Source organism: Berghia stephanieae, chromosome 5, assembly GCF_034508935.2.
Source record: "Berghia stephanieae isolate SIO BIC M18660-M18661 chromosome 5, UCSD_Bste_1.3, whole genome shotgun sequence".
In the NCBI taxonomy this organism is placed as follows: Eukaryota; Metazoa; Mollusca; class Gastropoda; order Nudibranchia; family Aeolidiidae; genus Berghia; species Berghia stephanieae.
Window position 1 is genome coordinate 37,479,292 of NC_088364.1, and position 26,141 is coordinate 37,505,432.

Sequence of the window (26,141 nt, forward strand, 5' to 3'; positions counted from 1 at the left end):
AGTAGAAAAGTGCCAGAAGACAATAGAGAATAAAAAATTTTTTCGCGGCGTTGGTGGGGTTTGAACCTGCGACCTTATTGGTACGACAACTCCGCCTGGCAGGTGAGAGCGTGGCTCTACCGTGTGAGCTATCCACGAACACAAAAATATTCGTTTCAAACCCAAAGTCATTTCTAGATCCCTCTCTCACCCACTTCTTGAGATCGCCGATTCGTTCACCACCATCGCGAAGTAATTTTGACCAGCAGTTAAGCTTAATAGCCAATATTCTCATCACAAACATATAACATAGAAACGATTGAGACATTGAGTATGCTCCAGTGTATGGGGTGAATTTTTAATTCAGAAAAGTGAGTGGAGCAGGCACTTATGTTGGTAACAACAAGATATGAAGTGAGTAGAAAAGTGCCAGAAGACAATAGAGAATAAAAAAGTCCACCATGGGAGGTCAAAGACCCCACCCAAGGGTCTGAAGTATGACAGTCAGTAAAGGACAGCTGATTTTTGAGGGAACATTTTCTATTACTTTGTACTGATTAGTACATATATTTTCATACTTGATATTTTTATGATGAGATTATTTTGATTTATGTCAGACACAAACTTAATGACGAAAAAAAATATGGCTAAGAGCTAAGACCAGCATATGTACTGTTCCTCCGTCAAGTCTGATGATTTTTAACTCATCCCCAAGCAAGATAAAAGTAAACCTCAATAGCTTTTGACCCAATTTGCTGAAGATATGGGGCATGGAGTAGTCCTCACTCTTTTGTATCCTTAAAAATCCCCATAACTATTACAGTAGCTTTGATAAACAGGAGTTATAGGAATTCTGAGAATAATCATACAAGACAATGATGATGACTATTATGACGATAACATTAACAGTAACACTACCATCATCATCGTCTAATAATAATAATAATAATAATAATAATAATAATAATAATAATAATAATAATAATAATAATAATAATAATAATAATAATAATAATAATATAATAATAATAATAATAATAATAATAATATGATGATGATGATGATGATGATGAGGACGACGACGTCAATGATAATAACAATACAATGTAATAGTAGTAACAATAATAATAATAATAATAATAAGAAGAAGAAGAAGAAGAAGAAGAAGAAGAAGAAGAAGAAGAAGAAGAAGAAGAAGAAGAAGAAGAAGAAGAAGAAGAAGAAGAAGAAGAAGAAGAAGAAGAAGAAAAATTAAATAAATAAATAATGCCCTTCCGCCACGACACCATAAGATATCAACACCTAGGCATTCCACGAAGGAATATAGATAATACATCAAACAAGATGTCTGATGTCATCAAGGAATCACCCATGTTGCCCAAGTGAGCAAATTGGGGGTTAATTAAAACATGCCCAAGGAAAAAAACTTTAAAAAATTATTATTATTATTATTATTATTATTATTATTATTATTATTATTATTATTATTATTATTATTATTATTATTATTATTATTATTATTATTATTATAAAATAACAACAGTAATGATGATGATGATGATGATGATGATGATGATGATGATGATGATGTTGATGATGATGATGATGATGATGATGATGATGATGATGATGATGATGATGATGATGATGATGATGATGATGATGATGAAATGGATCATCTTATCCGTCACGAATGTTGAGCATATACAGAGATCGGCTGAAGAGGTAAATTGTAAAATCTATTCCACATGTAAATGTGTTTCTGTACAAATACCCCTTGTCAAATAAACAAGCTAATTCTCATGGGCAGTAAAAGATGATGACAGAGCAATTCGGTAATGAATAAGAACTCATCTATGGGCAGTGAAGCATATTGTCAGAGTAAAAGAAGTAGTATTAGTTTTATAACATACAAGAGCATATCAAAGTCTAACAAAAATGGCAATCAATCATGCCTGTCAATAGATTTAGACTTCCATGCCTGTAACATTCTCGTGCCACAGGCATCTAAGACGAAGTCAGACAAATAATGTGAATCGCTGACCAAACACTTTGTTATATTTTGAACAGAAAACTTTTGCTTTTTCACTTCATCGATCAAAATTGATCAAACAGATTCCCACCTTGTCAATAACTCTTAATCCTAGGACTTATTGACCTTCAATTAATCTATCTAGGAAAATGTAAAATAGGTTTTTTGTAACATGCTAAAGCAATTTAACTATGAGTGCAATGTGAGCCAATCCTGTCTCATATCGATGTCAAGATATGATCCCCAAATATGTTTTTGTTTGGGGTTTTTTTTTAATGGATTTTATGGCGCTTACCACACTTTAATGTCATTTCAGTGCCAGTAAACAGAAGGATAATAGGTTTATGTTTTTAAGGGTTTTACGGCGCTTGCAACACATTTAGGTTATATCAGCGCCCGTAAAAAGGAAGAAAATGGGATAGTAAAAAGTTCTAGAATTACAATTAAAGCACCCAAGAAAAAGTAAGACAAAGGGGAACTGGGAACAAATAGGGATCAGATGTAGATTCCAAGAGCATACCACCAATGTACTTAGTTTGAGATCACCTATAAGTCTCATCCGGACACAAACGCAAAATCTAACAAAGAGGAACACACTCAAATGCTAACATTATACATTCAAAATAACAAATATAATAATACATAACAGAAAGATGATTTACAAGGAAAAAAATATCATCTCCCAAAACAATAACTATGCATTTGACTGTTTCCCTCCCAGCTAGGACTCCGGCCAGGGACAGGAAAAAAACAAGTAATCTCATTCCAAGACAAAGACAGAAAGCATGTTGGAAAACAGATATAAGGGGATAGAAGACACAGTATGTACCCCCCCCCCCCCCCCCCCCCCCCCCCCCCCCCACTGGAAAAGTTGAGAAAGTAAAACTAAGGGAACTGGTTCAAACAAGGAACAGAAGATTCCACGAGCAATCCATCAATGTGCCTATTTTGACAGTAACTTAATGGCCCATCCAGGCACATGTAAAGGATCCGCTTTGAAGGATGCACTCAAATTCTTACAAAGTACAATATATTATAAACTTATAAACTAATAACTATAATAGTACATAACAGAGGGAAAAAATGAATATCTCTCCAAATAAAAGGAAATACACATTTGACTGCCTCTTTTCATTGATAGAAATACTTTCATATCAAAGCAGCGATGTTAAAGTTAGCCCATTTGTGTGTTCAGTTAACAGTCATGTAAATATGTACCAATAGATTGTATGTCCTTTACACAAAATATAATATTTCAAATTATGCTATTATTCTATTGCAAATAAAAACTATGGAAGCGAAAGAAAATGAAAAATTATATGAATATTATAAAATTTTGTTTGTTTGTTTTTTATGGTTTAAAGAGTTTTAGGGTGCTTGCAACACATTTAGATCATTTCAGCGCCAGTAAAAAGGAATAAAATGGGATAGTCAAAGATTCTAGATTTACAATTTCAAAGTACACAAGAAAAAGTAAGACAAAGGGGAAGGGTTGAAATAGGGATGTAGATGTAGATTCCAAGAGCACACTATCATTGTACTTAGTTTGAGATCACCTAAAAGTCTCATCCAGACACAAACACTGGTACCCACAAAGAGGAACACACGCAAATGTTTACAAACTGATGATAAATATATATATATATATATATATATATATATATATATATATATATATATATATATATATATATATATATATAAATATATATATATATATATATATATATATATATATACATATTAATAATAATAATAATAATAATAATAATAATAATAATAATAATAATAATAATAATAATAATAATAATAATAATAATAATAATAATAATAATAATAATAATAATAACAATAATAATAATAAGAAGAAGAAGAAGAAGAACAATAATAATAATGATAATAAAATCCTTTGGCACTCCAGATTTTGATATTAGTTAGTTTCAGATTAGGGAAAATGAAAAAAAGAAAGCAAAAACCGTATGCCAAATCCTCACATAAGTATAATATATTTTGAATATCAATAAATAGGGCATATCTTCATTCAAATTGACAAGTCCAATAATAATTTCTAGTGCAAGTTAAGCAAAGGAATGTCACAACATTAAAAATATAATTCAAAAAGATCATTTTAAAAAATCGGTTTATTTTCATTTAATCTAAGAGAAATTGGATGTGTTAATGAAAGCTCATGGGACGTCCACAGGTGCAAAATAGTTCATCTTGATTTTGTGACCTTTCTTGAATCATTTCTTACATTAAATAATCAAAAGACCTTTTTTCCGCACCAATCGTTTGAAAAATGGACTTTATTGAGTTTTATTTTTAAAGAAAAAACACATTTCAATCATGTTTGTTTTTTTGGCGCTTGCAACACATTAAGGTCATATCAGCACCAGTAAAAAGAAATAAAATGGGATAGTAAAAAGTTCTGGAATTACAATTAAAGCACCCAAGAAAAGGTGAGACAAAGGGGAACTTGTTCAATAGGAAACAGATGTAGATTCCAAGAGCACACTGCAAAACGACATAGTTTGAGATCACCGAAAATTCTTATCGAGACACAAACACAGGTCCCAACTAAGAGGGATACACTCAAATGTTTACAAATCATATAGAGTATGCAGTAAGGACTAAGGGAATTCATTTTTGACATTTGACACAGTTCAATCCATTGATTACGGTACAAATGAAAAAAAAATGGGGGGGGGGGGGGGGAAGCATTTATCCTTTGCAACACTGTAGAAATAGAAAGAAAAATAAAGGTGGCAGAGCCAGGATTCGAACACACTGCACCGCTCTCAACATGCCTTCTATGACAGACGTCTTTACCCATTTGGCCACGATGTCCACATGAATGTCGACACATCTTGTGTATATATTACAGTAACCAACTATCCATCGACTGATTTATTGTTGGGTAATGTTATTCTTTTATTGGTATTTTATTAACTTTACTTATTTCTATGTCTATTCATTGCATCAATAGACAGCAGAAATCCTCTGCATTTTGACAGTTTTGTGTTGACTTGGCCACAATCAGTTAAAGTTCCCAATGTAAACAACATGATCGGAAGTTACAGTGGTCTCACTTCATGGGAAGCGACCGGGGATGATATATGCGTGATGTCATCAGCATACTCTATATAATATGTAAACAAAACAATACAGTGCATAACAGAGAGATGATTTACAAGGAAAAAGATATCATCTCCCAAAACTTAACTATACATTTGACTGTTTCCCTCTGGACAAAACCAAGTAATCGCATTCCAAGACAAAGACAGAAAGCATGTTGGAAAACAGATATAGTGGGATAGAAGACACAGTAAGTCCCCCCCTGCCCACTATGGGAGGTAAGGAACCCCACCCAGCATTTCAATCATGAGACCATGAAACCGTAAGGCAATTATTGCAAAGCTAAAAGAGTTATGTTTTGGTAACATGGACACTAAAGCATTGAGAACAAATCAGGTATACATTTTGAAAATATGTACAAATATATTTTACTTAAATGTGAAACCTTTTTGTTTATTCAATTTTCATTTTTTATCAAGTTTCATGGTGCTTGCAACACATTTTGTTATTTTACCCATTGCAAGGTGGACAACAAAAAAAGGTCAGAACTTGTATTGCCATTTATAGAAAATCAAAACATTAACATAGAAGGCCAACAAACAAATAAGACAAAGGGAACTAGCTCGCAGAGATCAAAGGTAATTTTAAGAGCAATTCAAACAGAGGATAGAAGTATATTTCAAGAGCAGTCTAACCTTATGTCGAGCCTGGGACAACTTAAAGTTCCTTTCCATACAAGCACTTGACTGATGGCAAAGGGATGCATGCATTCATTAAGTTACAATATCAAAACAAGTCTGCCTGCAGAATGCATTTTTTATAAACTTGACTGCAAGTTTCTAGCTATGATAACATAATGCATACTCCTTTGCTAAAAGACTCTAAAAATTGTATATTTTAGACATAATTAGAGAGAAAAAAAGGATGAACCAGGTCAAAATTGAAACCTGCATCATCTAAATTGGAAGTCTTTATTACTTATCAAGTACACCACAGACTACTTTGTAGCGAATGGATAAGCAGTGGAGACCTTTAATTTAAATGATTTCGGTTCTCATGTCAGCCTTGTTCATTTTTATTTTTATTTTTTACATATCGTCTTTTAAACTTGTTTATTTTTTTGCTTTTAAGGGTTTTACGGTGCTTGCGACACATTTAGGTCATTATAACACAAGTAAAAAGGAAGAAAATAAGAGTGTCAAAAAATTATGGATTTACAATTGAAAGCACACAATAAAAGGTAAGACAAAGGGGAAGGGTTCAAATAGTTTAGGGAACAGAAATAGATTCCAAGAGCATACTATCAGTGTTTTTAGTTTAAGATCACCTACATGTCTCATCCAGACACAAGCACAGGATCCAACTAAGAGGAACACACTCAATTGTTTACAAATCATTTTATATGTAAAAGAAAAAAATAATACAGAACATAACAGAGAGATGATTTATAATGAAAAAAATATCATCTCCCAAAACTAACTATACACTTGATAGTTTTCCTCCCAGCCAGGGTATCTGGCCAGGGCCATGACAAAACCATCTCATTCCAAGGCAAACAGAAAGCAAGTTGGAAAACAGATATAGGAGAATAGAAGACACAGTAAGTACCTCCCTGCCCACTTGACTTTTGTGTTTAACTATCAGAAGAAAATGCATAATCCTCTTCCAGAAGACTTGGTGCCTTACATTTTAGAAAAATCAAATGCTTAAAAAAAAGAACCATTTCTACGAACAGACACATAAGAATTAATGATTGTTTGGGGTTTTTTTTTTTAATATATAAGAATTAAAGATATGAAATACATATGCCCTCCACAGAGCAATCATAGGGTAGCTGGATTTTAAAAATTGACTGAGTACTCCTCATAGACTAGCTCCTATCCAAAAGGTAACAAACAAGTGTTACAGTCCATTTGACACTACAGAAACTTGGCTCCATGAGCTCAAATAATATCCATCACTACATATCAAAAGAATACATAAAATGAAAATTTGCTAATATACTAATATCTTGTAATAGGTCAAGCTGTGTTGAATGTATTTAATAACAAAATAAAACAAGATGAGGCACTATTTACTTAGCCAACACTGCCGCAAAAAAAAAAGAAAGGGTATCAGCTGAGGAGAAATTGATGACATGCTGCCTCAGTCAAAGACTTTTAAAATAGAACTCCTTTCTATAAGACAAAAGAGATTCCACGATCGACCACTAACTACCTGATCCATCAGTACAACTTTAAATGGTCTAGGTCTATTTGGCAGTATATACCTCGATGACATGGAATTTCAACCTAAGCTCATTTTAAGGGGAGAAAAAAAATAAAAAATAAAACAAACTTCATAGCATCTCCTATATTGAAAACAAAACAAATATATATATATAAATCTTTCACATTATTCTATAACTTAAAAAAGCATTGACTTATTCACTTCAATGCATTCATATAAAAATTATAAGATGGAAATAAAGTTTTAATAGCATTTCTACTCTATTGCTTATGGTTGCCTTTGTCTTAGTTTTGTGAAGACAGTTGACAGCATTTGTATGGGGCTTACGTATAAGGCACAGTAGAAAAATACATCACAGATAAAATTTGGAATGAGAGGCCACAAGACCATGAACATGAAAGCTGATACAAGATGCTTGGCGTGCTGTTTACACATTTGAAAGACCATCCTGTTAAGAGAAAAAGAAATATGTACACTTACGGATTCACTCTCCATTATAAATCTTCTTTAAAACAAATAATGAAGCGTCATGTACATCACAAAATACAGGTAGGTACATAACTATATTATATATATATATATATTTATGAGTGTTGCTGGGTACTTGTAGGTACGAGAGTGCTCGATAACGTAGGTTAGAGCTAATGAAAAATAAAAATGGAGTCACTCCCATTTATATATAGCTATATATAAATGTGAGTTGACTCCATTTTTATTTTATTTTATATAGAACAATGTCCACTAAACATGCTCAAAGCGCTTTACGAGTCCATGGCTATCCGGTGCTTGTCACAGGCTGTTTGAAAAATACACATGGCATTCTCAGGTGTCGCAATGCAATTCCTTTATCAATGTGTCAGCACATTATAATAAATACGTACACATTGTGGGTCCGATTGTTTCAATTCAGGAAGGCATTTCAGATGGCTAGGCCTGAGACTGACCACAAATTTATGTCACATTATATGACTGTGATCACAATAAGTTTAAAAAAATGAAAAGTGAGTTGCTGTAAATGGTGCTCAAGGAAATAAATGATTCCATTGATTGAGCTATTGAATACAACTCACAGTAATCAATTTTTTTTTTTTTTTTTTTTTTTATTTGTGGGTTTTTTTTTCATTGTCAGTCTTGTTTTAGGACTAGATTTCTTTCTTCCCTTTATTTTTTTGGGGGGTAAGTCATGTTCATATACGCTACGGCACAATACACCTCTCTCTCTCTCTCTCTCTCTCTCTCTCTCTCTCTCTCTCTCTCTCTCTCTCTCTCCTCTCTCTCTCTCTCTCTCTCTCTCCCTCTCCTCTCCCTCCCTCCCTCCCTCCCTCCCTCCCTCCCTCCCTCCCTCCTCCTCTCTCTCTCTCTCTCTCTCTCTCTCTCTCTCTCTCTCTCTCTCTCTCTCTCTCTCTCTCTCTCTCCCTCTACCTCTCTCTCTCCCTCTACCTCTCCCTCTCCCTCTCCCTCTCTCTCTCTCTCAGTGGCCAGTGTGTTGGCACAAAGTCTCAGTTTAGTTAGTCAAAACCGTGAAACCATTCCTGGGCGCCATGAAAAATTTACTAAGACAACAAACGACATAATTTGGGAATTCTGTCCTTGTTCATTGAACCTGTGAATTTGTCGAATGCGTGTTCAACAAAATGCCTGTTGCACTGCATATATATATAGATAGATATCTTGAAAATACAGGGGTGAGAATGACTGGTCACAAAAAAGGAGGAAATTTTTCATCGTGAAGATCATGACCCATCCATGCGACCATAACCTATAAATTTGAATTTCACTAAAATTTACTGAGATGCGATCCAAAATTTGTCTCGCAGCAATTTCTAACACGACTCGGTGGAATTTCAAAAGTTGAAAGTGTAATTACAACATTTGGTGGTTGTAGTAGGGATGATGATGTGGTGGTGGTTGTAGTAATAGCAGTGGTAGGGATGATGTCGTAGTGATTGCAGTAGCTGTGGTAGGAATGATGTGGTGGTAGTTGTAGTAGTAGTGGTGGTAGGGATGATGGTGTGATGGTGGTGGTAATAGTAGTGGTGGTAGGGATGATGGTGTGATGGTGGTGGTAATAGTAGTGGTGGTAGGGATGATGGTGTGATGGTGGTGGTAATAGTAGTGGTGGTAGGGATGATGGTGTGATGGTGGTGGTAATAGTAGTGGTGGTAGGGATGATGGTTTGGTGGTGGTTGTAGTAGTGGTGGTGGTGGGGATGACAGTTGTAGTAGTAGTGGTGGTAGGGATGATGATGAGGTGGTGGTTGTAGTAGTGGTAGTAGGGTGGATGATGTGGTGGTGGTTGTAGTAGTAGAGGTGGTAGGGATGATGGTGTGATGGTGGTGGTAATAGTAGTGGTGGTAGGGATGATGATGTAGTGGTGGTTGAAGTAGTAGTGGTGGTGGGGATGATGATATGATGGTGGTTGTAGTAGTGGTAGTAGGGTTGATGATGTGGTGGTAGTTGTAGTAGTAGTGGTGGTAGGGATGATGTGGTGCTATTTGTAGTAGTAGTGGTGGTAGGGGTGATGATGTGGTGGTGATTGTAATAGTAGTGGTGGTAGAGATGTTGATGTAGTGGTTTTGGTGAGTGTTTTTTTATTCAGTGATGATAATAGCAATTGTCAAAAAGGAGGAACATTTCTCGGTCTATCGATCAAACACAAGCAAAGAAACCTAGTAGTTAGTCAGCTTATAAATACAACCCAAGAATCTCTCAAATTTAAAGCCATAGTCAAAAGGTAAAAAGAAAAAAGATTAAACTAAGCCAACCACCATTATATCATTTCTATATACCAGATGATTTAATGTGGTTGCGAAAGAAAGAAAGAAAGAAAGAGAGAGAGAGAGAGAGAGAGAGAGAGAGAGAGAGAGAGAGAGGGGGGGGGGGGAGGAGGAGAGACTTCTTTACCAGAATAACTTATGTACTGACCTTTTGAATTCTATATCCAGAAAAAAAAAAAAGAAGAAGAAGAAAAGAGAAATACAAAGGAAAAAAAAAAGAGAGAGAGAGAGAGAGAGAGAGAGAGAGAGAGAGAGAGAGAGAGAGAGAGAGAGAGAGAGAGAGAGAGAGAGAGAGAGAGATTTAAAAGGTAATAGGTACCTACAACAGGGAAAAAAAATCCAGACCCATTTGTCCCTCCCCTTCCCCGTCAATCATCAACTAACTAATCAAAGAACACTCCTGGTCGTCTGTGTCTATTGTGACATCTGGTGCCATACTGTCTGGCCCAACGTCATAAAAACGGGACCGTCACTAAATTTCACGAGACTATTGCACAGGTGTCAAAATATGACATATGACATAATGGTGATTTTGTGGTTTTGAGGAAAATGTTTGACACGGCAAATTTGAAAAAGGAGGAAATGTGATGGGATGGGCGGAGATAAACTACCATTTAGGCGGAAATCCGCCTTTAGGCGGAAGATTCTCAGCCCTGAAAATAGCAATAATTTGATCATGATGATGATGATGGAGATGAAAATAATGACTAATGAGAAAGAAATAAACCATACCTCCTACTTCCATTCCTTATAATATCATTTAATTTCTGCACCTCCAGTATGAGTCGGCAAACAACAGTAGTGAGGACAACAAATGGCGTGAAAAAGTGATGCCTGAACATGTTGTAAGCAAAGACCCCAATCAGGTATTCAGGCATGAAAATGGTGTAATATAAAAATCCATAAAAAGCTCGCCTTGATGGCTGGATGGTCTGAAAAAGAAAATGGGATTTAATGTGTCAGATGTGTATGGCTAAAAATTATATATGATGCTCTCAGTCGGTGATGACACTCCAAGTGCACCCAGGTTCGACTCCTTTTTTGCAAAATTTATTGGGGGTTTTTTTTGTTTTTTTTTTTGTTTGTTGTTGTTATTTTTTTATTTTTTAAAATTTTTTTTTTTTGGGGGGGGGGGGGGGGGGGGGAGGAGATTTATTTGGGAGCTTTTATCTTAATCTTAATGTGAGGGGGGGTTGTCTGATAGTATCCCAACAAATGATTCCAGACCTCTGGACAGGCATATATATCTGTGATAATAACAAGAAATGAAGTGAGTAGAGAAGGCCAGAACACAACAGAGAATAAAAACTTAGAATGAGTAAGAGTTAAAAATTGAGGACATAGACTATTGTATGGTATACACATGAAAAGACTTTCATATTTGTGACTTTTTAAGTGGCATTAAATTTCTACTTACATTACTCATCTCTGTGTTATTTAAAGTTTGCAATTGGGACATTATTTGATCCTCATCCTCCTGGGTTGCTATCACAAACGGATAAAACATTTCCTCTCTAAAATACATCCATAGGTAAAGAATGGTTGTCCTAGGGAAATCTTTCAAGCCGTAAACTAAAAATAGACAGCGGCCGGGGTAAATAGCCTGAAATAGATTAAATCAATGAATTTTGAGAGATAGATAGAAATCTACATGGGATGGAGTCAGGTCAAAATAGGATGAGTTTTTGTTAGCTTTTTTTTTTCAGAAAAGAGAAGAAAAAAAATCAGTAGCATCCTAAATTGCAAGTTAAAATATAATTAAAATTGATTCTTTAGAGCAGCAGATGAAGTGCAGTTCAATTTGAAAACGCAATTGATCAGTAAAAATAGTTTTTTTTTTCAATCAATCGATTTTACTGACAATGATGATGATGATGATGATGATGATGATGATGATGATGATGATGATGATGATGATGTGGTTGAACATTTCAAGTTCCAGAAACGGGAGATAAATTCTGGTACAATGAGTTCTAAAAGACTAAAGGCAAACCTTGTATTCCCATAAGTTGGCAGGCATCTTCAATCCAGTTTCATGCAAGTCAACAATTAAAAGCATTAGAGCCTTTGCATGGGATACTTCAGAGATGTTGAATATTTTGATCAAATCATCTTCGTTAATTGACAACAAAAGTCTGCCATCTGTAAATAGAATCAAAGATTCAGTACATGCTTTATTTTTTAAATCAATTATTTATTTAGTTATTCATTTCCCCTCTATTAAACTGCTAAATAGAAGTCATATAGCTGCAATTGACGGCTTGTATTACAAGAACTCTCTATCTAAACTGTTCACATGTTTTTGGGTAGTTTGATGGAACCTTTAAAATAAATGCCTCCATTCCAAAATGTAAGCAATATATGTGTTTCTTTGCTAAAAAAAATAATAATCCTAATCAACTGAAATTAAAAACCTTTTAGCGTATGTCCTAAAATTATTATCATAATTATCATCCTTATTACTTTTATTACAAGCAATGCCCTGATGTCTGTAGTCGAGTAGGTAGCATTATGCTCAATAGCCACATACTGTCAATCAGAGTGTTTTGTTTATGTTATGTTAGAACTTTTACTTTGTATTCATCAAAATTAAAAACGTGCCTTTTATATTTTGTTGTAAAAGCATTTGTCTGAATCTAAAAAGCAATTTCTACAGTGCAAAATATGCCCATGCACACCATATTAAGTATCTGCAACTATTTCCAAACTTGTTTGAATTTTTCCATGTCCTGTGAAATATCCTGATATTTTTTCTCATAAAACCACATATGAAAATATTTGTGCTAAGCTTCTCTTCATCAAATGCTATCACCCTTAAATCATAGAAAAGGATTCACATCCATTAAGCATTAGCCAGAAAAAGGGCATCCCTGAAGCATACAAGTCATAAGACCAATACTGAAGTGTGTATATTCACCAGCAAACAAATATTCCAATATTTGAAGAGATCACCGAAGAGTGGTGCGATTTGTGGTGATATGTACATCTCATGAACTAGGATGTGTGACAGAGGTATCAAAATCATTGAATTGGCGGACCTTACAAATGAGACGACAATTACTGAACTATTCCACAAAATAAAACATAACAAATCATCACTTATAAACCTGTCCAACTACAGCAAAAGACCTAATATTATTTAAAACTCTACAAGCAGCTTTCAACAACAAACGCTTTATGACACAGCTTCTTTAAAAAAATTATATATATTTCAGACAGAAACTCTCTCCCCTGGGATTAAACAACCATCGAATACATTACTATTACTATTATCATTATTATTATTATTATTATTATTATTATTATTATTATTATTATTATTATTATTATTATTATTATTATTATTATTATTATTATTATCATTATTATTATTATTATCATTATTATCATTATTATTATTATTATTATTATTATTATTATTATTATTATTATTATTATTATTATTATTATTATCATTATTATTATTATCATCATTATTATTAATTATTAATTATTATTTATTATTATTATTATTAGTATTATTATTATTATTAATTATTATTATTATCATTATTATTTTTATTATTATTATCATAATTCTTATTATCTTTCTTATTATCAGTCATCGTCATTATTATCATCTATATATATATATATATATATATATATATATATATATATATATATATATATATATATATATATATATATATATATATATATATATATATAATATATATATATATGTCTATAGAACCAACCAATGAGTTTTTCTTGTGCCAAATGGGCATACTGCCCTCCCCATGAAATTTCGTTCAGCCATGTTTCAACATCGCGAGGAGTCCAAATAGTAACAGGTTTCTTGACCAGCAGATTATCATCATGGGACTTCCAGTACCATGCTAAATATAAGACCTGAAAACAACAGGAACATTCGATGAATTAAAATATATTGTTTTAAAAACAACAATCTATTGCATTTAGGTAAAATCTACCAGCCAGTTATAGCATATCAACACACAAAACTATGTGTAACCTTAAACATTGTAAGTCTGATTGGTAGAAGTTAGTGAAAACTAATCATTGAAAATGGCTGTCTAAAAACAAGAGCAAAGTGCTCGGTGACGTCAATTTCGTTCCATCTTTATTGAAAATATTTGCAATCCAGTTAATTTTTTGGTTACAGCTGCTGTGTGTAGCCTTGAGCTATCATCAACGAAATAGACTGAGACTATTACTGACTTGTTAAATGAAAATTTCTTGATACTCTCTCAATAAATCACAACAACAATTTTCTTTGAAAGCAGCTTTGGTACCAGTTGAGTTGAAAGAAGAAAAGTGGAATCATTTTATTGAAGAACTAACTTGATGCAAGCTGGTGACAAATTGAGAATGTAAACTCAACAAATTCAAATCAAGAGTAATAAGTGGGGTGGTATGGTATTTTTAGTCTTCTTAAGAGGGGGAGCGACACTAAAGGGTAATTTTTTTTATTTGATGAAATATCATAAACTTCTATGCACAGTCATAATGTATATGTTTGGGAAGGATGATTGCATATAATTTTTTTCGAAAAAAGTTGCCCGTTGCTATGGAAACGACGCCATATTGGAAAATAAACAACACATCTTAAAAAGTCAAAGGCTTTTTCATTTATCAACTGATTGCCATAATATTTTGGCCAGAGGTAGAAAAAAGGAAAATAAAGAGGCTCTAGAAGCCCGATTTTTTATTTTTAAATTAGAAACTTTAAAAATTAAGTTTAAAGTTATTACTCGATTATTCCCCTTGCAAAAAGTTACATAATTTGAAATTACTCATAAAAATAATTTTTTTTCAAAAATCCGGCTCCTAGAGGACCTGCGTATTTGTATGACACTCATTTGTAGAAAGTTTGAAGAAGATTGGTTGAAAACTGAGGGAGGAGATAGGTTTTTAGTGAGGAAAATTGCAGTTTTGAGAAAAACGCATTTAAAAGTCAAAGTAAACGAGTTTAGGGAAAAACTCTCCCCTCGCTCTCTGATTGGATTGTGACCACATGACATAATTAAGAACAAAGTGATTGGTTGTTAAAGATAGAGGAGAGTTTTTACTTTTAATTGATATGTTTTTGCCTTTACTTGGTTATAAAGAATATTTGATATTCTTTCATGAAATCAGTCATCTGAAACTAAAAATGGGCAGGATTTAACCATACCATGGGTCACAAAATACGTTTTTTTGAGTCGAAAAAACTGAAAATGAAGTTTTCATGCAATTTTTTATGCAGATAAATGGTCACATGACAACATGCCACCAAAATCTAATTTTTAGCAAACTGGGTCAAAATTCATCATTTTTAATGTCACTCCCCCCCCCCCCCCCCCCCCCCCCCCTTAACTCATAATAGCCTTTTAGTTCAGACTTGATAACATGATCTTACAAAATTTAAAAATCTTATATTGAAAATCAGGGATACTAGCTGCCCCCCCCCCCCTCTCCCTCTCTCCAAATGACGTGTCCATGATTTGAGTCAAATTCTAACAATCTACTGACAATGTCAGCATTATACCTCAAGTCGCATTTGTGTCTGTGAAAAACAATAATTGTTTTTGGTACTTGTTTTAATTGTACACTATTAATATGTCAATTTCCAGAATAATTTCTTGTTACCACAAAAATACAGGCAGCTACGATGATCCCTGAGAAGAAAGATGTGACATCAGATTTTTGTGTTTGAGTCTTGGTTTCTTTGGACATCTCTGCATCATAGTTGGCAATGACAGACTTTATGGAATCGCTCTCCGCCTCCTCATCACGCTCTCTCATTGCAACAGGATACAGTCTGGTCAACATATTTCTGTAAATAGAAAGCAGCTGTTTAAACAATTTACTTTCCGCTGTCAAAGTAAAAAAAAAATTTAGTTTTTATAGAGCGCAATATCCACTAAATGTACTGAAAAGGTTTATAAAGTAGTAGTAATAATAAAAATGATAATAATAATAATAATAATAATTAATAATAATAATAATAATAATAATAATAATAATAATAATAATAATAATAATAATAATAATAATAATAATAATAATAATAATAATAATTATAATAATAATAATAATAATAAATAGCTAAAATGATAATAATAATAGTAATAATAATAATAATAATAATAATAATAATAATAATAATAATAATAATAATAATAATAAAGACGATAACAATAAGAATAACAGTTGTTTGCTTTGTTAATTAAGCTACAACCCCTGGGGTCAAACTACTTTTAACAACACTCTTGTCACAAATATTAAGCTGAGAGAGAGAGAGAGAGAGAGAGAGAGAGAGAGAGAGAGAGAGAGAGAGAGAGAGAGAGAGTGAGAGAGAGAGAGAGAGAGAGAGAGAGAGAGAGAGAAAGAGAGGGGGGAGGGGATAGAGAGAAAGAGAGAGATAAAAATTGCAGTCTAAGCCATTTACTATAATGACACTCTCACCTGAGTTGTGTGTTTACTTTTGGATGACCTTGATAGGGAGCCTTACATAAGGGACATTCTTTTTTCTTTGAGCTGAAATACCACTGAGCTAAACAGTAGCGGCATGATGTGTGTCCACATATCAACGTAGTGGGTAGTGCTGATAGCAGCAGGCACACAGAACATGCAAATTCTGTTTCAACATCTCCATCTCTGGATTTTTCCCTTTCTGAAACAAGAGATTTACAAAATATCTTATCTGTGGTTGGATAAAGGTGTCTTTATATCAAAATGACAATCTTTAACTCCTAAGTAATCTAAGAATTTGACACTGTCGTTGAGTTTCAAGTTTAAATGTCGCAAAAACAAAAATGAAGAATTTAAAATCAGATGACTTAATTGAACTACCATGACATAGATCAAAGCCTATTTCTCAATAACAATCGAACTGGGGAGGATAAATTTATCTAACTTTGATGTGTGGTACATTCCACTCCGAATAATCGCAACTCGGTTAATCGCAACGGTCGGTTAATCGCAACATTTCAATCAAACAAAATACTTAATTTTACAATGGATGTAATCGTCTCAGGTTGAAGAATCGAGAGTAAGCAGGATTCATTGCTTCACTTGTTTGTCACCACTCTATTAGAGACTTTGCATTATGGGTTGGTGATGTCATCTGTGGTCATTAAATAGATGAGGGGGCTGGGCATAGTCTTGACAACAGGTAGACAATTGGGGTGATATCCTTTGTTTTGGGATTGACAACTCTGCATTGTCACCTACGAGTTTGGTGAGAACTTACTGTCTCACATCACGGCTAAATCTCTTTGACTATTTCAAATGTTGAGAACACAAGAGTGAAAGTTAATCCAATCTGAATAAGATGTCGACTTTCATCAAAGCTGCTTTTGCTTGCCAAAATTTATACAGGGCTGCCATAAGGTTTTTATTTCAATCAAATTGCTCAGTCAGAACAATGTTTACAACAACTGGTTTGAGTTTACTATATATGTGTAAAATGTATAGTAGACAGAAAATTGTTTGTTTGTTTTAAGGGTTTTACGGTGCTTGCAACACATTAAGGTCATATAAGCGCCAGTAAAAAGGAAGAAAATGGTATAGTAAAAAATTCTAGAATTACAATTAAAGCACAAAAGAAAAGGTGAGACAAAGGGGAATTGGTTCAAATAGGAATCAGATGTAGATTCCAAGAGCACACTATCAAAGTACTTAGTTTGAGATCACCTAAAAGTCTCATCCAGACACAAGCACAGGCCCGAACTAAGAGGAACACACTCAAATGCTTACAACTTATATAATATAATATGTAAACTAAGCAAAAGACAATGCATAACAGAGATGATTTACAAGGAAAAAAATATCATCTCCCAAAACAATAACTATGCACTTGACTGTTTCCCTCCCAGCCAGGACCCTGACCAGGGACAGGAAAGAAACCAAGTAATCTCATTCCAAGACAAAGACAGAAAGCATGTTGGAAAATAGATATATGGGGATAGAAGACACAGTGTGTACCTCCCTGCCCGCTATGGGAGGTCAGGATCCCCACCCAGGTAGACAGAAAACTCAACTTTGGTTAATTGCAACATTTTTGCTGATCCCAAGGTGGTGCGATTATCAGGAGTGGACTGTAGTTTTAAATAAAATGTTTGTAGTTTTAAAGAATTTCATAACACAGAATAGTTAAAAGATTATAGATCTAGAATTGGCCACACTCAAAAGTACATGAAATAAATAATCACACAGGGGACATATCAAAATGTTAATGTAAATTAGGAAATGATTCATACAAGATATCTTGATACTTAGATTCACCTATCATATAAAAGTCCTTCACTCATTGATCATATATTTTCAACCATGTATTCATTTACTTTAATTCATTCACTTATCTTGTATATATGAGTTACATCAACAATAGGATTCAATAGTCGTAACATCACTTCCTTCCTAATGACGCATGGTAACTTAGTAACACTGTCTCTGAACTATCAGAACAATGGCAGACGCCCGTATGAAATATTTCTCAGGCGAGCATAAAGGCGTATCCAGAAGGGGAAAAAAACATAAATTTGATCATGTTTTGACTTTAACACATTCTGATCACAAGACATATGAAAAGTTCTAGCCAGCTTGAAGAATAAAAAGTAATGATTTTCTTTGTTTAGAACCAAGATGGCCGCCGTTGCCGGGCGGCGTGACATCAGACTACTGAATCCAATTACGATAGTGATGTAATAGAGATGATTCACAAGAATTAAATATCCTCCCTCAGAAAAAAAAAAGATCTATCCATGAAGGATTCTGACCAGAACTAGGCAAAACTTATATTCTCAATCAAGATCAGGAGAGCAAATTTATGAAGAGTCAAAAGATGGCAAGAATTTGCCTCTCAGGAAACAAGAAGTGGATGAAAACTTCAACCTGAGTTTGGATGAGACAAAATCTAAGCTTTCATAAAAAGAAAGATATAAGTTCATTTATCAGAGACGAAATGAATTATATCACATTAATATGTATTCACAACATTCGTTTAAAAAGTTCCTTGTTAATTTCAATTCAACTTTGGCAAAGAAACAAAATATGGCTTAGAGTTTATCTTCACCATGGTTTGTAGTGTTAGATGCTCTTCACAATGCCACATTTACAACATTTCATTCAATAAAAATATGTACTCGATTCCAAGTACCATTACCAATTTTTCGTCTTTGTGTAAGTTGAGAAGGTTCTACATTGTTGTCTGGTAAGTCATCGGTGCTGTCATTATTTAAAAACTGTGGTTGTTGATCTGCCTCCATCACTTCACCAGAATCCATATTTCCAAAGTGACCTGACACATCCCTCTTTTCATTATCTTCATCCATCGCAGCCTGAGTTGAAATCAAAGTAGAAATATTTGATGCTAATATAGTTCTGGTCCTACTTAAATAAACGGAAGTACAGTAAAATTACTTTAAACCGAAAGAAGCTAAACCGAAAAATACCTTAAACCACAAAGAATTTAATAAATTGTACTAGTTTCTTCATTATCTTTATACAAATTCTTCCGATGAACCGAAATGCTTCTAAGCATTACTTTCTTTAAACCGAAACAACTTGAGAGCACCTTCCCTTTTTCTCTCTCTATTTTTCTTCAAAAATTTGAAAAGGTGGCCACATGTAATAGTGCCCAGCAATATTAAACAAAGAGTGTAAGTATAAGATGAGGGTGAGGGGTGGGGTGGGGTTGAGGGGTAGACAAACACTTCAATCACTGCACTTGGGCTTGGCCAACACCACAATCGTGCAGACTGGAAAAGGAAGACAATGGGTGACTCGCAGGCAAAAAAGTAAGAAAGAGGGGGAGGTAGGGGTGTAGAATCTCGCAGGATGTTCTCGCTCGTGTGTTGATGCTTTGGAACTGACTGGATTTTCAACACGACAATAAGGGGGGTGGGTGTAGACAACTTACCATTGACATGCCATTTCATGTCCACTTTGTTTAAATGTGTGAAAGGGGGGGGGGGGGGGGGGGGGTTTCTATGTAATTAGGCCTTTGAACCTAATGGCTTTTCAACAAAAAAGAGGTGTGTAGTAGACAGCTTAGCAATGACATACTTTTCATTTCCATTTCACTTCACCTCTGAGTAGCTGCGTATCATTCATTATCAATTATCCCACAAGAACTTTCGATCTTATTTTAGATTTACATTTTACTTTAAGATGTTTAAAATAAAGTACTGTACTTACACGTTGGAGTTAAAAATAAAATACTATGTGAAGTCGATGAAAAACAGTTGAGCAAGACGGAGATATGTTTAAAAACACGGCATCCCGACTCAACTTTTTCAAAACCCCAAAAATATTTTTAAAATACATCCAAAAAAAAAAAAAAATAAACTAAAATTTTTAAAAATTAAAAAAATTAAATGGTTACCAAGACGGCATTTATTCAACAACTTTATTTAAGGGGAAACAACCCATGATGCGATTAAATGAGCAATTAAATAGTACCACCCTTGAAAAACATTACAAAACGGGAACTTGCTTTAAACCAAAATGTCTTTAAACCGAAATGGTTTAGAAGGTCCCCAAAATTTCGGTTTAAAGTAATTCTACTGTAGTAGTAGTGGTGGTGGTAGGCATGGTGATGTGGTGGTGGTTGTTGTAGTAGTGGTGGTAAGGATGATAATGTGGTAGTTGCTGTACTAGTGGTGGTAGGGATGGTGATCTGGTGGTTGTCATAGTAGTGTAGTGGTGGTAAGGATGGTAATGTGGTGGTGGTTGTTGCGGCAATGTGGTCTTGTGGTATGACACTCGCTTTCGGATCGGAAGATCCTGGGTTCGAGCCTCGCTCTGCACATGGTTGAGTCCTTGGAAAAGACTCATTACTCACATTCTCTCACCGTACTCAGGTGTAAAATTAGTACCTAGCCGTCAACAGTGTTGTCTCTGTCGGAAAAATTGTAATATCGCCTAACAGGCCTCATGTCTCGTTCTACGTGTTACATGTTGCTGTTGTCCAGGGACCCCTTGTAAAGCGTTTTGGGCACATTAGTGGATATTGTACTATATAAAAGCTCTAGCTTTTTTGGAGGGGGGTTTTGTTGTTGTTTTTTGTTGTGGTGGTAGGGATGGTGATGTGGTGGTGTTGCAGTAGTGGTAGTAGGGATGGTGATATAGTGGTGGTTGTAGTAGTGGTGGATAGGGATGGTGATGTGATGGTTGTTGTAGTAGTGGTGGTAGAGGTTGTGGTGTAGTGGTTGTAGAAGTAGTGGTGGTAGGGATGGTGATGCGGTGGTTGTAGTTGTGGTGATAGGGATGGTGATGTGGTGGTTGTTGTTGTAGTGGTGGTAGAGATGGTGATGTGGTGGTTGTTGTAGTAGTGGTGGTAGGGATGGTGGTGTGGTGGTGGTTCTTGTATTAGTGGTGGTAGGGATGATGATGTTGTGATATTGGAGGTTGTAGTAGTGATGATGATAAATTGGTGGTGTTGTGGTGGAAGTGATCATGATGATGTATTGGCGGTGGTGGTGGTTTTAGTAGTGTTGGTAGTGACGATGATGTTGTAGTGGTGGTGGTTGGGATGTGGTGGTCGTGGTAGTAGTGGTGATATGATAGTAGTTATAGTGGCCGTAGTATTGATGGTAATGTGGTGGTAAGGATGGTGATGTGGAGGTAGGGATGGTGATGTGGTGGTAGGGATGGTGATGTGGAGGTAGGGATGGTGATGTGGAGGTAGGGATGGTGATGTGGAGGTAGGGATGGTTTGTTTTGTTTTGTTTTTAAGGGTTTTACGGCGCTTGCAACACATTAAGGTCATATCAGCGCCAGTAAAAAGAAAGAAAATGGGATAGTAAAAAGTTATAGAATTACAATAAAGCATCCGAGAAAAGGGAAGGCAAAGGGGAATTGGTTCAAAAAAGAAACAGGTGTAGATTCCAAAAGCACTCTATCAAAGTACTTAGTTTAAGATCACTAAAAGTCTCATCCAGACACAAGCACAGGTCCCAACTAAGAGGAACACACTCAAATGTTTACCAATCATATAATATAATGTGTAAACTAAACATAATACAATGCATAACAGAGAGATGATTTACAAGGAAAAAAATATCATCTCCCAAAACTATAACTATACATTCGACTGTTTCCCCCTCAGCCAAGGACTCTGACCAAGGTCAGGACAAAACCAAACAATCTCATTCCAAGACAAAGACAGAAAGCAATTGGAAAACAGATAAGAGGGGATAAAAGACACAGCAAGTACCTCCCTGCCCGCTATGGGAGGTAGGAACCCCACCCAGAGGTAGGGATGGTGATGAGTGGTTGTAGTGGTGGTAGTAATAATGATGATAACGTGGTGGTAGTGGAGGGTGTAGTAGTGGTGGTAGTGATGATGATGATGATGATGATGATGATGATGATGATGATGATGATGATGATGATGATGATGATGATGATGATGATGATGAAAATGGTGGTGGTTGTGGTTGTATTAGTGGTGGTATTGAGAATGATGTGGTCGTGGTTCCTGCATTCATGTTGGTAGTGGTGAAGCTGGTGTTGTGGTTGTAGTAGTGATGCTAGTGATACTGATGATGATGATGATGATGATGTGGTTGTAGAAGTGGTAATCTTGCAAAATTCAAGGAGTTTTCTCCTAAAATGAAATTCAAAGAGATTATCTCAGTATAATCAGAATCGAGTAGTTTTCAAGCAGTCCTTGCATTTAAAGAGGCCGCAGGAACTCAGATAGTAATATGTAGATGCCACTGGCCGAGAGTGAGACTAGTGATGAGGGTTGTCGAGTAATCCTTTCCAGTATGATTTAATTAGTGAGCCAATGATTCAAGTTAAATATTCAAACAGTATATCAATGTGTTCAACTCATTGTGAAAAGCAAACATTTTATTTTTTCACAAGACAATTGGCCAATTAATTTTTTTAAAATATAGTAGTATGTTAAATTTTAACATATTTATATAAAAAAACATAATCCTGCAATGAAAACATAATTTCAAATAAGAAAAAATAAGTCTCATTCAATAATCTGTGGTATGGATACAAGCTGCATTCCATATGTGGAATGGTTACAAATATAATCTGTAATACATAATCTGAGGCATGGTTCCAATATAAACTGCAATACATAATCTGTGGTGGGATATTAATGATTTTAGCAACTGTCACGGCAACTAAGCCTGATAACTTAGTATACCTACAGCAGAGTTGCTTGCACGCGCCTCTTCAGGTCACGTCACGGTCAATGAACAGCTTATTTCTGTTGTATGATGATCGCATTTTTGTCATCAAAAACCATGCAATAATTATATATATGAGACGAATTTTACATATTTATCATCGAAAATATATTTACAATAAGATTGACTAGGCACACAACAATTTTCATTCTTCTAGAGGCAAGATAACATCACATTTTCACTTCTTAAAAATGGGATATATTGTAAATTGTAATAATTATAAATTGTTTGACAAAAAAATTCATAGTCCAGTTAAAGCACCTAACATTCACTTGAATTTTGATATGACTGTAGACAGATAGATAAAGTATATAGTCAACTAACCCTTTTTCAGCCTGCAAGCCAAATGAAACAATCACAACTGTCCATGCCAGTATCACTTTTTCCAAGCTAGCTGTCCTAGTCTTATAACATGAGGAAATACTTGACAGTTTTGGTGGTTTGCTCTAAGATAACCTTGTAATAGTTGTGTATATGGATATATGGTAGTATATTATTAATATCGTGTGTTTATGTGCATTGAGTGAATTTGACGGGTGTCATAGATGTTTATCAAGAATACTTGAGTTGGTGAGAGAAAAACCAGATACATGGTCCTCATAAATTCAGTAATGGACAGAAGAATTACAGATAAAATCTAGGAATTTTGTGTAAATGTCCAAATCTACAATTGATATAAATTGTTCTGTTTATTAGCAATGGCATAGCAACATCAGATTTCTGTATGAGGAAGAAATGGTTATGGAAGGATTTCTTTTACTTAGATTGTAAAACTTTAGCTCTGTAATAAAGACGTTACCATGATGCAAGCAAGTTTCCTACTCTCTGACCTTAAACATGATGCCCGTTTTTCTATCTTTGCAATAGTGGAAAGCAACCCCCCCCCCCCCCCCCCTTCTCCCCATGAAAGCCTATTCCAAAACTATGCCTATCAATCCATGGAATGCAATGTGACTCTAGTATGTGGTGTTTGGGGGTGACTGTGTACGGGATATGTGTCTCTGTGCATGCATGCCACCACCGCCCCCTCCGCCTCTTTGATGTCATCAGAAGTCATGGGTTGTCTGTGTGCCAGAGCACAATATGCACAGCTTATTAAGTTTATAATTATGGTCTATTTCTGAATGTTTCATCATCCTAAAATATTGGGTCCTTTAAAAAAAAAGAAAATTAAATAAGTAAATAAATAAACATAAACAACAAAATAAGCACAACACAATGACAAAGTGAACAAAAAAAAAAACCCAAAAAACAAACAACAGAATGTGTAAAAATAATTATAATCCTAAAATATATTGCTAAGAGAGACGTATTGATTATATTATGAAAGAAGAAAAAAATTTTTTAAGGAAATGTGATTTTTAATTATTAGTCATTTCAAATTTATGTGTAAATCAGAGAGGAAACTTTCATCTTTCTAAAGAGAATGATTAAATTGCATTTCAAAGTGAACAATTTAATTAAAACACCATGACGTAAGTCACATAAAAAATTCACTCAAGAAATACACTTCTGAATCTAACACATCACAGCATCCTAGTCATTTAACTGAGAGAAATGAAAAAGATATCAAGAAATAGCTTAAACATTATTCTGTATACTGATGGAAAATTAAATATTGTTCATTCGTTCAAATTTGAATTATAACTGATTTTGAAACCTGATATAAGAGGAACACAGACTAGAACAGGGAGAGTAACCTCCCTTGACCATCTGTATGGACCATGTGCAAGGTAAGGTTAATTGACCGTGAACAGACGGAATGCTGGATCGTGGATGCACGGTGCTGGCGTGGTCATATCAAAGGAAATCTAAGTGTTATGGAGTAAAGAAGAGAACTAGTTGCCGTGCTGTTTAAATTCCAATTAGATTCATTATTACTAGATTACTCTACAGCGTTTAAAAAAAAAGACTTTTAACCAAAAAAAAACTTTTATATCTGGATCTGAAGCAAGAGTTGCAAGAGACATGATATCTGCCTTTTACCACGACTGTACAGCAAGAATAAGAAACACATATTTTCTGACACATGAATTCTGATACATATCCCTAGAGAAAAAAAAAGATCAATGATCTTCATACCTAATAAATCTATGTCACCTACTATTTTTATGGTAGCATGTTCCACTTACTGAATCAAAGGATAAAAACTATATTTAATTCTAAGTGTCTGTCCTTGTGTATGATTGTATGAATTTTTATACGAAGTGACTATTTCTCTGAATGCTCGGGAAAATAAACTTGATCTCTATTTCTCCAAACGGTTTCCATTCTGAAGATCTTTTTGGTTATTTGTAAGAGTGTCTGTGTGAATGATGAATGTGTATGTATTTTTTTTTTAGTTTTCTTTTGCCAGTGCTTGGACGCTCTCTTTTATTCCCAACTTTCTGTTACAGTTCTATCTTGAGTTTGTGCTATCCTGTCATTCAACCTCTGTTCCCGTCTTGAGACTTTGGCTTTGTTATTTAGGTTTTCTTCTGTTCTCTCTTTGATAGTGCAGCGCGAAGTGCAAAAGTGAACGCACCATGGAGTATTCACGATAGCACAACTTTGTGATAAAATCTGTCTTTGTCAACAATGTGCCTAAAAAACGCTACCTTGATGATTCGTGAGAATTCCCTGTCCGCTCTAATTGAGCATTTACTTTTGCATCAACATCGCGTCCATAACCCATCAGCTACTGGAAGCTAGTCGACCATTCGGAGAAATAGAGTTCAAGTTTATTTTCCTGAGCATTCTGAGAAATAGAGTCGGCCATTTTTATATTTAGCCATCTTTGGAAATGTAGTTTCTTGCAATTGTATATTCAGTGTAACATGAAAGATCTTTAAAAAATAGATAAGCTGGACTG

At 34.6% G+C, this 26,141-nt stretch overlaps 1 protein-coding gene across 2 annotated transcripts in view; it reads right to left on the reverse strand.

The window, feature by feature from the left end:
- Nucleotides 1-3,991: 3,991 nt before the first annotated feature.
- LOC144972860 (bifunctional apoptosis regulator-like) overlaps nucleotides 3,992-26,141 on the reverse strand; it is a 23,782-nt gene continuing 1,632 nt past the window's right edge. Inside the window, exons 1-9 of one of the 2 annotated variants that reach the window (XM_078914602.1) lie at nucleotides 23,615-24,010; nucleotides 19,243-19,417; nucleotides 16,542-16,749; nucleotides 15,723-15,909; nucleotides 13,832-13,985; nucleotides 12,085-12,233; nucleotides 11,509-11,694; nucleotides 10,824-11,023; nucleotides 3,992-7,763 (exon numbers count right to left, since the gene is read on the reverse strand). In XM_078914602.1, coding sequence (XP_078770728.1) covers nucleotides 7,583-7,763; nucleotides 10,824-11,023; nucleotides 11,509-11,694; nucleotides 12,085-12,233; nucleotides 13,832-13,985; nucleotides 15,723-15,909; nucleotides 16,542-16,749; nucleotides 19,243-19,411 — 1,434 coding nt within the window. In that variant the 5' untranslated portion in view covers nucleotides 19,412-19,417; nucleotides 23,615-24,010 and the 3' untranslated portion in view covers nucleotides 3,992-7,582. Of the gene's footprint in view, nucleotides 7,764-10,823; nucleotides 11,024-11,508; nucleotides 11,695-12,084; nucleotides 12,234-13,831; nucleotides 13,986-15,722; nucleotides 15,910-16,541; nucleotides 16,750-19,242; nucleotides 19,418-23,614; nucleotides 24,011-26,141 lie in introns of those variants that run through there. The other variant, XM_078914601.1, reaches the window with a different exon arrangement.